This window comes from Diabrotica virgifera, chromosome 9, assembly GCF_917563875.1.
Source record: "Diabrotica virgifera virgifera chromosome 9, PGI_DIABVI_V3a".
Lineage (NCBI taxonomy): Eukaryota > Metazoa > Arthropoda > Insecta > Coleoptera > Chrysomelidae > Diabrotica > Diabrotica virgifera.
In genome coordinates, this window is record NC_065451.1 from 176,492,321 (window position 1) to 176,512,788 (window position 20,468).

At 37.1% G+C, this 20,468-nt stretch overlaps 2 protein-coding genes across 3 annotated transcripts in view; one reads left to right on the forward strand and one right to left on the reverse strand.

The window, feature by feature from the left end:
• The window catches only part of LOC126891977 (serine/threonine-protein phosphatase 4 regulatory subunit 4-like), a 206,098-nt gene that overhangs the window by 111,293 nt on the left and 74,337 nt on the right, over nt 1–20,468 (forward strand). The gene's annotated exons all lie outside the window — the stretch shown is intronic.
• The window catches only part of LOC126891983 (haloacid dehalogenase-like hydrolase domain-containing protein 2), a 29,729-nt gene that overhangs the window by 3,246 nt on the left and 6,015 nt on the right, over nt 1–20,468 (reverse strand). For both annotated transcript variants that reach the window (XM_050661361.1, XM_050661362.1), the window contains exon 3: nt 7,527–7,740. In XM_050661361.1, coding sequence (XP_050517318.1) covers nt 7,527–7,740 — 214 coding nt within the window. The remainder of the gene's footprint in view (nt 1–7,526; nt 7,741–20,468) is intronic.

Below are 20,468 nucleotides of genomic sequence, written 5' to 3' on the forward strand. Positions count from 1 at the left end.
GTCAAAAATCTTCAAAAACCGCTTTACGTAATACTTGAACGCTCCCTAATTTCTTTGCTTTGGTCCACATTTGATGTTATCCATGTTCCTAATTATTTGTAGTATCCACACTCTCAATTACAGTATCTTCAATAGTCAATTGGATGTTTGCGTGTGCTAATTTAGTCATTAATCTTCAGTCCGTACTCATGACAGCGTTCACTAAGGCGTTGCATTACGTTCTCTAAATCATTGTCTTAATCCGTTATTATTAAGGCCGGGACACACATATCCGCACCGAACCAGCCCCGTGTCAGCACCGCGCCCGCACTAAGCAGAGACAGCAAGGCTGGCCATGCTGTCTGTGCTCGGTGTGGGTTCGGTGCGGATATGTGAGTCCCGGCCTTTACTGTATCATCTGCAACACGTAAATTGTTCCAAAATTCTCCATTGATAGATATACCTTTATCGACCTTTAGATTGTAACTCTTTAGCGACGTATTAGTATAATATAATATTTATGGATAACCGTCGAAGGCCGATATGATTAACCAAAAAAGAAGATGTGTTTGGTGATATTTCTAGCGACTTTCTTGGGTGTGAATATGTCTTTTTAGTGTACTCCTCTTGGTTTAAAAACAAAGCTTAGTAATACTTTTCAATAGTCTGGTGCTTATCAATCTATTAGCCTATTAGTATCTGTCTGGATCCCGCGTATGAAAAAAAAGTTGATTATTAGCAAGCTGAAAATTTGTTAATAGCTTAAGGGTGTCTAGTTGGACAAACTTTGATATATGGGAACACTGGAACAGGGGAAGTTTAAATTGTGGAACAGGTTAAAAATTTGGAACGGTCAGACCACGAAAACGGCACATGTATTTTTTCCGACAGAACAGACTTAAACTCTCCGAACAGAGACTAAACTCTCATGCAAAAATCAGACTGCTATTTATCACCAAATAGGCGTTTTAATGCGTGGAACATGTAGAATATGTCAAATGACAGGAATTATGACAGGTGATAAATAGCAGTCTGATTTTTGCATGAGAGTTTAATCTCTGTTCGAAGAGTTTAAGTCTATTCTGTCGGACAAAATAAATGTGCCGTTTTCGTGGTCTGACCGTCCCAAATTTTTAACCTGTTCCACAATTAAAACTGCCCCTATTCCAGTGTTCCCATATATCAAAGTTTATCCGACTAGACACCCTTAAGCTATTAACAAATTTTCAGCTTGCTATTAATCAACTTTTTTTTCATGCGCGGGATCCAGACCTATATAGTTTTGTACTTAAAATTATTGGCTTTAAGAATTAATCGAAGTATTGTTTGATATCATCATAGAGTTATTGAAAATGTCGCTTACGTTTTATTACACATCTTTGTAAATCTTCCAATTGATTAGAGGGTTCCAGTGGCTCTTAGCTGCTGAATTATTATTGCACCACAGACGCCACATTTGGAAAGTGTCTTCATAAAATGTTAAAAGAAATTTAGAAAGAACACTGATGAAGTCACAATTAAATTCACTTGCAGTGCACTATTTGAATTCAACTCAGTTTCTTGTTTCGCAAAATCTGCTTCGCTGCCGCAATTTAAAAATAAAATAATATACCTAACCACGTGCACACCACTGGACGGCTGCGGGCGGCCGAAAGATGACACTTTGTGATAAACTATTTTATGGCATGGCCTCGCTCAGCCAAATATTGTTATATCTTGAGCGAAGGGTGAGTAGTTCTTCCGATAAAAGATAACGCATTATGATTGGTCATATCAGCAATATCCGATTTTTTGAGTGGCTCTTTGTCCACGTGGACTGATCAACAGTTCGATGAAAACTTACCTGGGTGATTGCTCATATTTTAAAATATCATACCAGGACCATCTGAATGTAGAACCTTAAAACTTCTATATTTTACACATCTTAGTCATTGATAGTTTTGCAGTTAATAACTACTCCTGGTTGGGTACTTTTGCTTTCATTTTTATGGCTTGCTTTTATTACAGATACATTATATTTTTACACAGTCTCACGGAAATACGAGGCGACCATACCTGTCTACAAAAACAAGGGAGACATACAACAATGCACAAACTACAGGGCTATAAAACTACTTCGCCACACCATCAAAATATGGGAGAGAGTAATTGATAGACGGGTACGTGAAGAAACCGATATATCCGATAATCAATTTGGCTTTATGCAGGGCAGATCAACAACAGATGCAATTGTAAGGCAACTGCTGGAAACATACAGGAATAAAGAGACCAACGCTCATATGGTATTCATTGATCTTGAGAAAGCATATGATAGAATTCCTCGAGAGATTCTGTGATGATATGTATGAGGGAGTAACGACTAGTGTTAGAACAAATGTGGGAGAGACTGATAAATTTCAGGTGAAAGTAGGATTACACCAAGGCTCGGTGCTTATTCCGTATTTATTCTCATTAGTTTTGGACCAGATAACAGCGAAACTACAGGGTAGTATTTCATGGTGCCTAATGTATGCTGATGATGTAGTGTTAATAGGAAATAGTGAAAGAGACTTGGAACAAAAACTGGAACAGTGGAGACAAGCTCTGGAGGAAAAAGGTTTAAAACTTAGTAGGACAAAAACAGAGTATTTGGAATGTTCATTTAAAGATGGAGTTACTACAAATAAAATGGTATCTTTGGATGGTGAAATGATTGTGAAAAGCAATGGTTTTAAGTACCTAGGATCGGTATTACAGAGTAATGGAGAAATAGATGGAGATGCATGCAGTAGAATTAGGGCTGGATGGATGAAGTGCAAAGAAGCGAGTGGTGTGTTGTGTGACAGAAAAATTCCAATGAAGCTGAAGGGAAAATTCTATAAAACAGCCATAAGACCGGCTATGATGCACGGAACTGAATGTTGGGCAGTGAAAAAGAAAGAGGAACAACGAATGCATGTGGCGGAAATGAGAATGCTTAGATGGATGAGTGGAGTGACAAAGAAGGATACAATTAGAAATGAGTATATTAGGGGAAGTCTAGGTGTGGCACCAATTGATGGCAAAATGAGAGAGCATAAGTTAAGATGGTTTGGTCATGTTCAACGTCGAGACGTTAATCACCCAATACGAAGAATAGCTGAAGTGCAGATTCCTGGAAGGAGTAGGAGAGGAAGACCAAAGAAGACCTGGGGGGAGACGATAAGGCAGGACATGTTGGTAAAGGGGATTAACATTGATATGACCCAAGATAGAATTGGGTGGAGAAATGCAATTAGGGAAGCCGACCCCGCATAGGGATAAGGCAAAGAGAATGATGATGATGACAGGGTGTTTGGTAGGTCGATGGAAATTTTTTAAAGGATGATAGGGGACGCCATTTGCAACATTTTTTGCTAATAATGTATCGCTCAAACTGTTAAGGTTTCCGAAATAAAGTAAAATTTGTCAATATTCGAAAATAAGGCTGCTCGTCTATTTTATTTTTAAAAATAATTATCTAAGCGAGATACTTCCCTGACATACAAAATGCCTTACGTTTTTACTTGCTCAGATTGCAAAAACTCTTCGTTGTTAATGCAACTCCAAACACAATTCGGATGTCAAAACAGTAAAACGCACCTTTCATACGCATAAAATAACCACGTTTATAAACCAAAATAAACCACTTCATAGCAGGTCGATTGTTTGTTAGCATAGCAGGTAGATTGTTTTTTGTTTGTTATGCGTTCGGAGAATGACGATAGCTGATGGAAATTGTATGCGAAGAGTCAGTGTTGTAGGTTTACATTTTTATTCCGTTCGTAAAACAGGGAGGTAGTACGCCTAGATAATTTTTAAACGTGAAATAGACGGTTGTCGAATATTGACAAATTTAACTTTATTTCGAAACCTTAACAGTTTGAGCGATACATTATTAGCAAAAAATGTTGCAAATGGCGTCCCCTATTATCCCTTAAAAAATTTCCATCGATCTACCAAACACCCTGTATATATTATAATAAAATCATTTTTTTGGTAAAATTGAGGCTTATTCCCATTAAAAATAGTTGATTATAAAAAATGCCACAAGGAAATAGTAGCTTCAGAACAACAGTTAGACAAGAAGTTGTAAACTTGAAATGAAGATTTGTGGGACACAATATAAGACAAAAAGAAGACCAACGGAAGAAAATTATTATAAATTGTGGGCTCTAGGTGGATGACTGTAGCGACACACAGAGAAGAATGGAAAAGGATTGGGAGTAGATATACAAAGTCTTTATGACTACCAAGCTAGGGAAATCAATGTGTTAGAGAGAGAAGTACATTTTTAGTAAGAGTGAAAAGATATATGCTGACGCCACAGACGTCGAAGGAATCTACCGTCATAGTTCAGCTATTATCCGTTAGTTGGCGCCATTTTTAATCCAAAACTATGTCCAAAGATGGACCGATAGACCAGGAAGGATCTGTTTTTAGGTGGATGTGAGAGGTGGCATTCGGATTTTTGCGGATAAAATTAGGTGATAACTTCGTTAATAATAATTGACTTATGCTCCTTCTCAAATATGCCTGCAATATTAATAAAAAAATAAATAAAATATTTAAAAATTTCAAAAAATTTTGTTTTTTTTTCTACTTTCTTTGCTTATAAACTTTAAAACGATTCATTTTGGAACAAAGTCGTACAGGAATAAAACAAAGATAATTAAATTTTCTATCAGCTACGATTGTTTAAAAATGTCTTAATTTAACACCCTTGCTGCAAAATAGCAATAAATATAAAATAATGGGGCAAAACAAGCCTGTCCTTATTCAATGCTTTTCCATCACTTAGGTTACACTTGGAACCTTCCTAATTCGCTTAGAAAATTTTTGTAATGTGCCAAAACCGTCCACCAAATTTAATTAAAATTGACTTACTAGATTTTGCATAATAATTTTCCAATCTAAACTTTTTTTAAAAATTAAAATTTTTTAAAATCTTGCACAACAAAAACTAGAACATACAAAGATTTGTCAATTTTTTTTACATATAAAGAAGCACTCCACCTATCTAATGCACTTTACAGAATTGAAATCGAAATATTTAAGCAGCCTCGGCAATTTTTTAAAGTTATAAACAATTTTTTGGCTTATAAACAAATTAGTGCTGTGTCCAGGAGGGGGTGCTACGGGCTCCTTTATTTAGATGGACTTACCCAAGTTATTTTTATGTATTTTGACCCGTAGAACACGAATTTTTTGGGTAACAGTTGATCCGGATGTCGATAAGATTGTTATAAAAAAAGAACTTGAGGAATTACAAACATCGATTTTTCGCAAAATAAAACATTTTTTTGTATTTCTTGGGCATTTTGTATTTTATATTTCTTGGGTAATTCTAAGCAAAAAATGTTCTTACAATTTTTTTCGTAGGATGCATAGTTTTCGAGATAAACGCGGTGGAACATTCAAAAAATCGAAAAATTGCAATTTTTGAACGAGAATAACTTTTGATTAAAAAATAAAATAGCAATTCTGCTGACAGCATTTGAAAGTTTATGTCAAATTATACCGGTTTTAATTATTTGCATTGCTAAAAATTAATTTTTTTTATTATTAAACAAAGCTATTTGTTTATAAGCCAAAAAATTGTTTATAATTTTACAACATTGCTGAGGCCCCTTAAATAATCCGATTTTAATTCTGTAAAGTGTATTAGATAGGTAGAGCACCTCTTTATATGTAAAAAAATTAGCCAACTTCTAAATGGTCTACTTTTTGTTCAGAAAGATTTTAAAAAAGAATGTGTGTGTACTTTGTACGCACGTAAGAAGTTATACTTCTATTATATGATTATATGATTATAAACGAAATTAATATACTTTTTATTTATATTTTATTTAAATATTAAATTAATTTATACTTAATACTTCTCAAACATTTTTATTAAAACAGTGCCAAAAATTAAAATAATAAAAAAATAAAACACACACAAACACATTAAAAATGCCACAAATGATTTCTGAACATTAATTATCGGAAAATTTTTTAACTAAATACGTATTTTCTGAAAATAAAATTATATAATAAATATACTTACAATCATAAAATATATAAAAAAAATAAAAAAATAAAAGTTTCTATTGGGATTCGAACCAACTTACCACGCGGCTGGTATTTGCGTTGTATTGGGATTCACTCGCATTAAAACTGGGCCACAGAGACAGCTTGTCATTATGTGCGAAGATCGTCTAACTAAACAGATTAACCTTTTGACATTTTTAACTTATGTAAATCAAATTATTTTGATTTTGAATTGAAATGATTTAGAATTGAAAAAATACAACAAAACATAGGGTAAAAAGACAATATATTAGGTGAATATTGATAGAAATTTTGATGGTAATCAAATTATGTAAAAAAAAAGTATTACATACTACTTATGTATTTTGGTAGGTTCAAGGTAGGTATCGGAGCCCGTATAACGACTAATAAATTTCGCAATCACTTGCGTCGTGCAAAGTGGCTATGTTCAAATATCATAACAAAATTTGATCAACTATTTATAAAACACTTACCAGTGAAAGATTCTTTAGCTTTGAATAAGCGAGATCTGCGGCACTCATACTAGGCACAGTTTGATGAGCTTTCACATTGGCATGCAACAATCATCTCTTCTATGTAAATAAGTCCAAAAATATAATATGAAAACTATTTAAAAAGGCAGTATAACCATTAACTAAGTTTTTGTTTGTTGTTTCTCTTCCTACAAATTTTAAAACGCAACAAGCATACATTATAACCAAACACAGTCCCACAGCTGTGCCACAGCTGCCATATTGGATAATTTTTGTCATGTCATTTGAACATCTAATCAGAATAAAGTTATAATGCGCATGCGCCCGGTCGCTAGGTTTTCCCATATAAAATTTCACCGTCATTACGCCCGTAAAGAAGTATAACTTCAAAAAATTTGAACTTTTTTAAAAACATTTACATTGCAAATTTATTATGCAAAATCTATTAGGTCGATTTTAATGAAATTTGGTAGACCATTTAAGTAAGTTATAAGAATTTTCTAAGCGAATTACTAAGGTTGTAAGTGCCACCAAAGTGATTAAAAAACATTGAATAACAATAGGCGTATTTTGCCCCCTTATTTTGTATTTATTGCTATATTACAGAAAAGTTACTACCTTAAGACATTTTTGACCAGTCGTATATCATACAAAATTCAATTATCTTTATTTTATTTCTGTACGACTTTGTTCCTAAACGAACCGTTTTAAAGTATAAGCAAAGAAAGCAGAAAAAAAACGATGTTTTTCGAAATTTTTAAATATTTCAATTTTTTATTAATGTTCCGGGCATATTTGAGAAGGAGCATAAGTCAATTATTATTACTGAAGGTATCACCTAACTTTATCTGCAAAAATCCGAATGTCACCTCTCACGTCCAATAATATACGTTTTTTTACAGATTAGTCCTGGTCTACGAAGAATGCTAATTAGATAGATAGATAGATGAGGGCGTAAACAATCTTGTTCATTGACGAAGGTCTGAAGACAAAAATTAATATCACTGACAAATAGTTACTTACATCACCAATCATTACTGCTTCTTCTGGTTTATAGTTATCGCCTAGAGCTGAAAGAAAAAAGGATTTGTTTGGTTTTCCAACGACTTCTGCTGTACATTGTGCAGAATATTCCAACCCTTTTACAAAACATCCGGGTCCCAGTGCTAAACCATCAGGTCTTTTGTAATATTTACCAGCGTGGATTGCTATTAGTTGGGCACCGTTTTGTAAATATCTGAAAAAAAAATTATAAGTAAACAATTCAACGTGTTATTTCCGCAGAAAATAAAACTTTTAATGAAACCAAGTCACTGGTTAAGCCTTCGCGGTTTCTATTGCTTGCAAACCATACAAATTTTGAATTAAAGAAGACTAGGGAGGTCTATAAATTGCAGCTCACTTCCCATCTGTTCAACGTGGCAAAATTCCAACGAAAACATGGTCTCTATACTCAGTTGGAGTAAAACTAATACACAAGAATTTCGCGGTGAAACGAAAACAAGAGACGTATTATACAGGGTGTTAGTAAATAAGTATGAAAAACTTTAAGGGTTAATTCTACATGAAAAAATAATGCCGGTTTGCTCTATAAACATATGCCCGCAAATGCTTCGTTACCGAGATACGGGGTATTGAAATTTTTATTTTAAACTTTGAAATTTTTATTTATTGCTCTAAGACCAGTTGAGCTATGAAAATGAAATTTGGTGAGTTTTAGGAGGTAGTTATTGTGCATTTTTTGACATACAATTAAAAATTTTGTATTCATTATTGGCGCACATAAGGGTAATATACCCTATTCCACGAACATACGCCTGTTTTGGATTACTTTGACAACGAATATTTTACTGTGCAAAATAAGAAGAACGAAAGTAAATTGCAACTTACATTGTTGTTTATTGGAATAATTATTAGCGCCATTTACTTTCGTACTTCTTATGTTGCACAGTAAAATATTCGTTGTCGAATTAATCCAAAACAGGCGTATGTTCGTGGAATGGCCCATAGTTTGAATTTTTTTTAAGGAAAGAAAAATAGTACGCCACCGAGATATTTCAAATTAAAAATTATTTTTAAATTCCACGTTTAATTTTTGATAAAAAACCTTTCTTGCCTTTTTTTCATATGGTGCACCGTTTTATGCAAAAAAATAAAACATCTTGACGCGTATTTTTGATTTCTTAATACATTATCATGAACTATCCAATATAATAATACTAAACTAGAACAATAACAGAAAATATTACTAATTAGATATTAAGTAGGTGCGAAGCCGCAAGAAATGTTTAAAATGATCTCCTTTACAGGTAAAAGAAGAATTTTATATTCATCATTGGCGCGCGTACGGGTAATGGTCTGAATTTTTTTAAGAAAAAAAGTAGTACGCCACTGAGATATATCAAATTAAATTCATTTTTGAATTTCTGGTTCAATTTACGACAAAAAATCTTTCTTGCCTTTTTGTCATATGCGGCGCCGTTTTTATGCAAAAAAAATAAAACATCTTAAATGGCTACAGGGGTTGCACTAGACTAGGAAATCGCTTTTGGTGTCCATGCATGTTCAATAATATCGTGCACAAAATGATATATGATTAATAAAGGGCATTGTGTGTGAAGGATTCCAAGAAAATCACTTTCTTTATTAATTCTTTCTTTTGGGGTGGATCCGGGGAAAAAATACAAATTTGTAAATAGCACCAGTACACGGGTAATCGCTGAAAGTCTTTTTACTGCAAGGTTCAACCTCTGTTTCCTACACTATAAATTGAACCAGGAATTTAAAAATGATTTTTAGTTTGACATATCTCAGTGGCGTACTATTTTTTTCTTAAAAAATTCAGACCATTACCCGTACGCGCGCCAATGATGGATATAAAATTCTTCTGTTACCTGTAAAGACAGTGGCGGCTTGTCCTATGAGGCAGGTGAGGCAGTGCCTCACCAGTATATCAATCGACTATTTACGTTATTTCGTTGTTTTATAATCAGTTTTTTAAATATAATTTAGCTTTTTGAAATTTCCTAAATACCTTTATTTTTATGAAAAAAAAAAAAAAATGAAAATCAGTACGGCCCTGACTCTTTATCTTCTTATATATCCGTCTTCCACGTGCCATTCCAACTTTCTCAAATCATTACAGTTGAAGCTAGCCTCACACCATCTGCAACAGTATGGGACAATGCCAACAGTAAAACCGGCAAAATTTGAAAAATGTGCCACCGATTCTAGGAACAAAATTCATCCATCCTTGAGGCTGGCCTCAGGCTCCGCGGAACGGAATAGCCGAACGGCTTCAGGCTCCGCGGAACGGAATGGGAATAGAACGGAATAGCCGAACGGCTTCAGGCTCCGCGGAACGGAATGGGAATAGCCGAACTGAACCGACTAGTACAAGCACAAGTCGATTGCAGATCATAGCTTTCTATGTACACGCGGTATATACGAATGGATTATTATATTGTAACAAAAGAGAAATCTTGGACGACCGCCGTATAACAGTAAACACCTCGAGAATGACGTCATCGAATGATCTAGGCCTCGGCGGAAAGGAGGAGGGACTTCTCGAACGTACGATCCGTAGGCGGAACACGCTGATAGCTAGAGATGGGCGTCGATTGTTCCAGAATAACAACTGGGTATAAATACGGGCATATTTGTAAATACAGTTAAGTCTTAAGCTAAAGTTTGTAAAGTAAACTTGTATAAATAAATAATAAAGTCGTATATAAATACGAACCGCTAGTTTTATTGTAATTATAAGTAATTACAATAGTCACGTTACAGTTGGTGTCGGTGTTCGGTTAACTTAGTGCGATATAAATAAGTGAATTACAGAGAGACTTTAAAAGACTTTTGAACTTTATTCGTCGGGAATAACCGGAGTGCGTTAATTGTTCGGTATTCGGAAAAACTTTAAAAGACTTTTGGACTTTATTCGTCGGGAATAGTTAAAGTGCGTTGATTGTTCGGTATTCGGAAAGACTGTTAAAAGACATTTTGGAAAGTACGTGTGTGCCGACCAAAGATGTTGCTACAAGAACTTACAGTAAAACAGCTCCGTGAACAGCTAGAGGAACGGGATCTGGACAGCAGTGGGCTCAAGATAGTCCTACAAGCACGACTCGAGGATGTCCTCACGAAGAACGGAGAAGACCCAAAGACGTTCCACTTCCAGTCAGCAGAACAAGCAATCTTATCGAAATTAAAAACTGTTTCTGAAACGATCGATGAAACTTCTAGAAAAAGCGACGAGAAATTCGAAAACGTTGCTAAAAAATTTGACGAGACTTCTCAAGTAATTAAAGAAGTTAGTAGACAGAATAACGAGAAACTTGAAGAAGTTAGTAGACAGAACAACGAGAAATTTGAAAGTGTTTCTCAAAAGATCGATGAAACTTCTAGAAAAAGCGACGAGAAATTTGAAAGTGTTTCTCAAGTAATTAAAGACGTTTGTAGACAGAATGACGAGAAATTTGAAGAAGTTTCTAGAACATTCGATAAGATGCAGAAAAGTATAGAGACCGTAGAAGAAAAGATCAAACAACTAGAGAGCATGATAACCGATACAAAAGTACAACCATCAGTTAATGCAGCAGCGTTAGATCCTGTAGTGAAAGATGAACTACCGAGAGACGAAACGTCGCATAATATGAGATTCAAATTACCACCATTCGATGGAAAGTCCTCTTGGTCCATATATCTTAGACAATTTGAAGCTATTGCGACCGCCAATCATTGGACCGAACAGGAAAAGGCTGTTTCCTTGACTGCTGCTTTGCGAGGTGATGCTGCAGATATATTAAGATCAATTCCTAAGGGTCAAGAAAATTGTTACCAGACCTTGTTCACTCGTCTAGAAAAACGCTATGGAGATGCCCATCTACAACAAGTATACAAAGCACAACTGCGAAGTAGAAGTCAACGAGCAAGTGAGAATCTGCAAGAATTTGAAGCAGATGTGGCTCGTGTGGTGCGGTTGGCTTATCCAGAGGTGCCAGACAGCGTTTTAGAAGAAATTGCAGTAGATACCTTCGTCAATGGGCTGAAAGATAATGAACTACAGAAAGCTTTACGACTAGCAAGGCCGAAAGTTTTAGATGAAGCACTTGCTATTGCATTGGAACACGAAACGGCTAGTCAAACTTCACGAGGCCATAGAGTAAGAACCATTGAAGAAAGTGACGAACACAACGATGAACGTCTGGAGGAACTGATACGGAGAGTATTAAGTAATCAGATGCCAAAGAGACGTGAGCCTAGATGTTGGAATTGTGGAGACGTAGGCCACATTCGTCGTAATTGTAAGAAGATCGTACAGCCGTCGGAAAACTAGAGCGGGTCGACACCAAGGGGCAACTGCCGACCTCGAGAACTAGAGCCCCCATAGTAACTGTCAACCTTACGTCCTCCGGTGGAATCCACAACTTATACATCGAAGGTCGTATCAGTAATAGATGTAGATCATTTTTGGTGGATACAGGTGCAACGAGAACTATCGCACGTCCAGATGTAGTACGAGACCATAATAAATTATCACCTGCAACAGTAAAGCTTAGAACAGCGACTGGTGAGCTAATTAATACATATGGCGAGGCTAATATGTCAGTATCCATTGGCCAGACCACAGTTGAACATCAAGTATTAATTGCCGAGATCTCCGACGAATTCATATTGGGGATGGACGTACTAAGGAAAGTGGGGGCAATATTGGATGTTCAAAATGGAGTTCTCAAGATCAATGGTGAAGAGTTGCCCTTTCACGACGACAAAGAAGATGCCATCCGCTTACTAACTACATGCGACGTAACCATACCCGGTAATAGTGAGAAAATTCTGATGACCATGCTTGATGGACACTGCCGAGAGGGAAGTTTAAGGATGGTCGAAGATGTGGATAATGTCGAGTTCCTAACGGCGAAAACTTTGGTAAAAGTTCGAGATGTCATCCCTGTAAGAGTTATGAATTTAAGGGAAACTGCTATCAAGTTAAGTAGAGGAGCTTTGATCGGACAGTGTGTCCCCGTGGCTTCAATTTGCTCTATGAATACCAATGAGAAATCATCGAAGTCAAAGTATCCAAAAGACCTTGTCGAGATGATCATTGAAAGATGCCAAGATCTTGATCATAAACGAACGGAAAAAGTGAGGTCTATGCTAATAGAGTATCAAGATGTTTTTGCTATTGATAAGAAGGATAAAGGCAAAACCAGCATAGTAACGCATAAAATAAATACCGGAGACGCTCAGCCAATCAGACAACGGCCTAGACGACTTCCATTTGCGAAAAGAGATGAAGCCGAAGAGATTATCAAGGATATGGACAAACAAGGGGTAATTGAACCATCGAACAGTCCATGGACATCACCACTAGTTCTGGTAAAGAAGAAAGATGGTTCGACGCGTTTTTGTATCGACTACCGCCAGCTCAATGCGGTAACAAAAAAAGATAGTTATCCTTTGTCCCGAATAGACGATACATTGGATACTCTCTCCGGTTCTCGATGGTTTTCCACACTCGATTTAAAAAGTGGATATTGGCAAGTAGACATGGAGCCAGCCGATCGGGAGAAAACCGCATTTTCGATAGGATCAGGGCTTTGGCAGTTTACGGCTATGCCGTTTGGTTTATGTAATGCCCCTGCCACATTTGAAAGATTAATGGAGGCAGTTTTAAGAGGTCTAACATGGAAAACATGCCTGGTTTACTTGGATGATGTAATTGTGGTTGGAAGGTCATTTGATGAACACGCCAAGAATTTAATAGAAGTCTTTCAACGATTGAGGGCAGCGAACTTGAAGTTAAGTCCGAAGAAATGTCACATGTTTCGACGAGAAGTTAAGTACTTGGGACATATTGTATCGAGTAACGGTGTAACAGCTGATCCTGAAAAGATTGAAGCAATTAAAGATTGGCCAGTACCAAAAGATAAACATGAAATTAGAAGTTTCCTTGGCCTATGTACATATTACCGACGATTTGTCAAAGGATTTGCCAATATCTCCAAGCCCCTAACAAAGTTGACGGAGGAGGGCAAAGAATATATATGGAGTGAAGAGTGCCAAAAATCTTTCGAACAACTACAAATGGCTCTGATCAGTGCACCGATATTGAGCTACCCGGGACAGGCAGGAAAATTCGTTTTGGATACTGATGCTAGCAACAGTGCCATAGGAGCTGTTCTCTCCCAAATCCAGGATGGACAGGAAAAAGTCATCGCCTATTTCAGCAAAGTCCTGTCGAAACCAGAAAGAAACTATTGCGTTACCAGAAGAGAACTGCTGGGTGTAGTGAAGGCTTGTGAACATTTCCATAAATACTTGTATGGCAGAAAGTTCCTTCTTCGAACAGATCACGCTGCTCTAAAATGGCTCATACAATTCCGTAATCCAGAGGGCCAGATGGCAAGATGGTTAGAACGATTATATTCCGATGGGTGAGTTGCGGAATTTAATTAAACATGGATATAATAAAACAAACGGTAATTTTATTTTTGCAACAACGAAAATGTGTTCATTTAGGTCTCTCGGAGAGGGTCGCGTCGGTATGTGTGAATGGTTCGCATGCTGCGTAGTGACTAAAGAAAGCAACCACAAACGATGATCATGTTTGTATTCCTTTTCCCCTGACCAGATGATCACATAAATCACATCAAGTCTGGCGTCTACTTTTACGGTTTTTAAGAAAAACAATTTCGAATGCATAGCTGTTGACACATTAACTGTCTGATAAAATACTTAATTAATGAGGGTGCAGTTTGTTGCCGCATAGGCGAACAACAGATGTCACAGGGTAAGGCCATAACCTTCGTATTTGAATATGCAGTTTGAATGACTAACGTTGTTTTGTTTTTGAGAAAAAATATTAAAATTACAATTAGCAAAAATAGTAATTAAAGCGTATCGCTATACACCCCCTTCTGAGAGACTAAAACGATAGATAATATATAATATATACAAATTACATATAATGAAAATTGAAAATAGGAAAAAAAAATAATGCAAAGTTTATACAAGGAGAAAGAAAAAAAAATCACTTGATTCAGTTTGAACTAACATTTTCTTGGTAAGTTCCAGTAAATCTTGCTTTTCTCCCCGGTCTGTTGTTGTTTGTTTTGCTGGTCATTTCTTTTCTATTTACCCGGACGACAAAAGTAAATGAATGTGAGCATTGTCGTCGGTGTTTGGTGCGTGGTGCGTGGTGCATGGTGCGTGTTGCTTAGTGCGTGATGCTTGGTGCGTGGTGCTTGTTGCGTGGTGCTTGACGCTTGTTGCGTGGTGCTTGGTGCGTGATGCTTGGTGCGTGGTGCTTGGCGCTTGTTGCGTGGTGCTTGGTGCTTGACGCTTGTTGCGTGGTGCTTGGTGCGTGATGCTTGGTGCGTGGTGCTTGTCGCTTGTTGCGTGGTGCTTGACGCTTGTTGCGTGGTGCTTGGTGCGTGATGCTTGGTGCGTGGTGCTTGGTGCTTGTTGCGTGGTGCTTGGTGCGTGGTGCTGGTGCGTGGTTGCTGTTAGTGTTTTGTGTGTGCTTGGGCAATTGACAAGCTACATAGCTGGATTTTCATGTCAGCTAATTCGGCTGTCAATTTCCCGATGGCCACTGCAATCCGATCTGAGACACTATTGTTGGCACTGGTCGTCATTGTTGCTGTTCACTGTATTTATTAACCGGCAAAAGTATATTAAAAAAACTAACTTTTTTTTTAAATTTTCGCGGCGGTTTAAAATACTCGCGAGGGTCACCAATATTCCGATGGGTGAGTTGCGGAATTTAATTAAACATGGATATAATAAAACAAACGGTAATTTTATTTTTGCAACAACGAAAATGTGTTCGTTTAGGTCTCTCGGAGAGGGTCGCGTCGGTATGTGTGAATGGTTCGCATGCTGCGTAGTGACTAAAGAAAGCAACCACAAACGATGATCATGTTTGTATTCCTTTTCCCCTGACCAGATGATCACATAAATCACTATCAAATCTGGCGTCTACTTTTACGGTTTTTAAGAAAAACAATTTCGAATGCATAGCTGTTGACACATTAACTGTCTGATAAAATACTTAATTAATGAGGGTGCAGTTTGTTGCCGCATAGGCGAACAACAGATGTCACAGGGTAAGGCCATAACCTTCGTATTTGAATATGCAGTTTGAATGACTAACGTTGTTTTGTTTTTGAGAAAAAATATTAAAATTACAATTAGCAAAAATAGTAATTAAAGCGTATCGCTATAATTACAAGAATATGACTACGAGATAGAACACAGGGCCGGAAGAGTTCATTCAAATGCTGATGCCCTTTCGAGACGACCATGCAGTGCAAATTGTAATCACTGTGCCAAATTAGAGGAACGATTTTGCCCCGTGAGACGAACCACCGTAGTTAATGAACAATGGCAGCCCCAACAGTTACAACACGCCCAAGAAGATGATCCATGTATAAAAAGAGTATTGGATTGGATGCGTCGAGGTGAGAGACCTAGTTGGCAAAACATTAGTGCATGTAGTCCGGAAGTCAAGGCCTACTGGAGCCAATGGAATTGCCTGATACTAAAAGATGATCTTCTGTACAGAACCTTTGAGAACGATGATGGTACAGAATCTAAGCTTCAGTTGATTGTACCTAAAAGTAAAGTGTCAGAAGTATTGCGTCAGTTGCATGACGGTACATCAGGTGGACACATTGGTATTACGAAGACTCTGCAAAAGGTTCGAGAACGGTTCTATTGGGTGAACTGTAAAGATGATGTAAGAAGATGGTGCCAGAAATGTGAACTGTGTGCATCCGGTAATGGTCCAGTTGGTAAAAAGAGAGCACCCATGAGACAGTACAATGTTGGAAGTCCTATGGAAAGAGTAGCAATCGACATTGCAGGTCCATTTCCAGAAACCGATGCTGGAAATAAATACATTCTGGTAGCCATGGACTATTTTACGAAATGGACCGAGGCCTATGCATTACCGAATCAAGAAGCTGCTACCGTTGCAGAGGTACTTGTTAAAGAATTCTTCAGCCGATTTGGTGTTCCCTTGGAGATCCACTCCGACCAAGGGCGAAACTTTGAGTCAGCTCTTTTCCAAAACGTTTGTAAATTGATTGGTGCCAATAAGACCAGAACAACACCCTTGCATCCTCAATCAGATGGAATGGTCGAGAGGATGAACCGAACGATGGGTAAACACTTGTCCAAAGTTGTATCTGAACATCAGCGAGATTGGGACCAACACATTCATTTATTCCTGATGGCCTACCGCTCGGCCGTGAATGAAACTACAGGTCAAACACCAACCTGCCTGATGTTGGGTCGTGAAGTTCGTTTGCCCTGCGACCTAGAGTTTGGCTGCAGACCTTCCGAGGAATATGTTGCAGGCGAAGAATACGTAGACCGCCTGAAGTTACGAATGAACAACATTCATGAACTTGCCCGACAACACATCCAGATAGCCAGTGACAGAATGAAAGATCAATATGATTCTCGCTGCAAGAATGAAAGCTTCGAAGTAGGTGATCTTGTCTGGCTTTATAATCCACAACGTCGTCGAGGCCTGTGTCCTAAACTGCAAAGACAATGGGAAGGTCCGTATGAAGTTAAGAAGAAAATAAATGACGTAATATACAGAATTAAGAAGTTACCAAACGGTAAACCAAAAGTTATTCACATAAATCGTCTTGCACCATATGCTGGCTCAAATGAAACAGAGGAAGCCCGAGTCCTCCAACAGGAGATGAAAGATGCACCACAGCCAAGTTTTAAGGAATTTATGTCAAATTACGCAGAAAGAAAGAGTGCTAGATTCGGCGTGACCACAGAAGTTCAGCAAGATCTGTTTGGTGTTCCAGAAAACGTCTCTCTGGTCCACTGTGTTGCCCAAGACCTCGAGATGACTAAAGGAATCTCGTCCGTATTCAATAGAAAGTTCGGCCGCCTGGACGAGTTAAGGAATCAACAACCTAAAATTGGAAGAGTATTGCGATTGGAAGATGGTCCACGATCTTTGCTGTATATAGTGACCAGGAAGTCTTATACGGACACGCCAAGCTACGAGAACATATGGCGTGCTCTAACTAATTTGAAGAAAATCGTGTGTAATTATGACATCAAAGATTTGGCTATACCAAAAATAGGCCATGCAGTAGAAAGTCTGGATTGGAAGATTGTGAGAAGCATGCTTGAAGTGATCTTCAGAGAAACTGGCGTACGAATTACTGTGTGTTGCATGAACCCGAAGATGTCATACCCTTCAAAGACAGTAGACTGCTATTTCTTCTTGAAGGGTGTATGCAGAGCTGGAGAGTCGTGTAGATTCCGCCATCCTGGGCCTTCATCTAGAGTTGCTGATCGGGACGCTCAGATCTTAAGAGGGGAGCAGTGCAACAAAAGAGAAATCTTGGACGACCGCCGTATAACAGTAAACACCTCGAGAATGACGTCATCGAATGATCTAGGCCTCGGCGGAAAGGAGGAGGGACTTCTCGAACGTACGATCCGTAGGCGGAACACGCTGATAGCTAGAGATGGGCGTCGATTGTTCCAGAATAACAACTGGGTATAAATACGGGCATATTTGTAAATACAGTTGAGTCTTAAGCTAAAGTTTGTAAAGTAAACTTGTATAAATAAATAATAAAGTCGTATATAAATACGAACCGCTAGTTTTATTGTAATTATAAGTAATTACAATAGTCACGTTACAATATTTTAGAAGTTTATAGATATGTACCTATTTAAAACAGTGTTCATTTTAAATCATTGTTCATCATCACCTAATATATTGTTCTGAAGCTATTTCTTTGTGGCATTTATGTAATTTATTATTCTAAATGAGAAATAAGATTATACAATTTAATTTAAAAAATTATTTTATTAACGTTTCCACTTCCACATCGGACGTTTACATACAAAAGTAGTTTTTAAGTGTTTCAAAAATGTTGTATTTTGTGTTTGTGTTTTTTTTTGTAAAATATATAACTACATAATAAATTATTTTCCTTTATTTATTTGTTACATTTGCATAAAAAAGTTGTTGTTAAGTGTTTCAAAAATGTTGTATGTTGTGGTTGTGTTTTTTTTTGTAAAATTTTTTTGAACATTTTTATTCAAATCAGAGTGAGCAAAAGATTTAAGCGAATAATATTGCAACATGATTCCCACAGCCTTAGCTCATTCCCCATATCTTCCACGATTTTTGAAAAAACGCACACTTTTTGTTATGTAAAATTTGAAGTTTTCAATATGGAATTGGAATTCAAAATAACTCTATGCCCTGGGGCTGAAAGCATTTGAGTCGATCGCATTCACTGGAAAAGTTTTAGAGAACTAATCGACAGCAAATATTTCTTGAGGATTTTTTGTCCGGAATTCTTTGTGGGGATATTTTGAATAAAAAATTTTTGTAGATTATTTGTCCGGGATTTTTTGTGGGGATTTTTTGTCCGGGGATTTTTGCGGGGATTTTTTGTCCGGGGATTATTTGTCGGGTTATTATTTGTCTGGGGATTTCTTGTCCAGGGATAATTTGTGAGGATTTTTTGTCCGGGATTATTGGTCCTAGATTCGTCCTAGCGTTATGACGTCACATAATCGACCTTCTGGCCATTAAAGAGAAACTAACCATAATAATAAAATTCCTCAGGTGCAGTGTGCCTCACCACCTTATACTATCACGAGCCGCTCCTGTGTAAAGGAGATAATTTTAAACATTTCTTGCAGATTTGCACCTACTTAATATCTTATTAGTAATATTTTCTGTTATTGTTTTATTTTATTTAGTATTATTACATTGGATAGTTCTTGATAATGTATTAAGAAATGAAAAATACGCGTCAAGATGTTTTATTTTTCTGCATAAAACGGTGCACCATATGAAAAAAAGGCAAGGAAGTTTTATCAAAAATTAAACGTGGAATTTAAAAATAATTTTTAATTTGAAATATCTCAGTGGCGTACTATTTTTTTAAAATTCAGACTATTACCCGTATGCGCGCCAATAATGATTACAAAATTCTTAATTGTATGTCAAAAAATGCACAATAACTACCTCCTAAAACTCACCAAATTTCATTATCATAGCTCAACTGGTCTTAGAGCAATAAATAAATTTAAAATAAAAATTTCAGGGCCGGCGTAGCGCAGGTGGTAGTGTGCTTGCCTCGCATGCCGGTGGTCCGGAGTTCAAATCCTACCGCCGGCAAGAACAACTAGACATTTTTAAAATGTCTATAGGCCCCAGGTCGACTCAGCCTGAATAAAATGAGTACCTTGAGTAAAACCAGGGGTAATAATAGGCGGTTGAAGCGTAGCACTGGCCCTGTTACCTTCCTTGTATACCGTAGGCCCTAGATATAGCAGACTACCCTGCTATACTCCCAAAGCCGCGTGCGGTATAAAACGGGAGACTACTATTATTTATTAAAATAAAAATTTCAATACCCCGTATCTCGGTATCGAAGCATTTGCAGGCATATGTTTATAGGGCAAACCGGCATTCTCTTTTCATGTAGAATTAGCCCTTAAAGTTTTTAATACTTATTTACTAACACCCTGTACTTCAGTTCGTTCAGAGAGCGCCATAAACACCCTAACTAGTTTCATTCTTATTAGAAATCATCAGAGAATGTATATATGGATATCTCAACAAACTGAAAGAAGCCGAGCCTACTAGTATCGAATCATGACAAAATAACAAGATGTGTATATGGATGCCGTAGCGACATCTGCCTAAAAAATTCACAAGTTTTGTTTCCGAAGAAAATAAAACTTTTAATGAAACCAAGTCCCTGGTTAAGCCTTCGCGGTTTCTATTGCTTGCAAACAATACAAATGTTGAATTAAAGAAGACTAGGGAGGTCTATAAATTGCAGCTCACTTCCCATCTGTTCAACGTGGCAAAATTCCAACGAAAACATGGTCTCTATACTCAGGAGTAGAACTAATACAAAAGAATTTTGCCGCGAAACGAAAACAAGA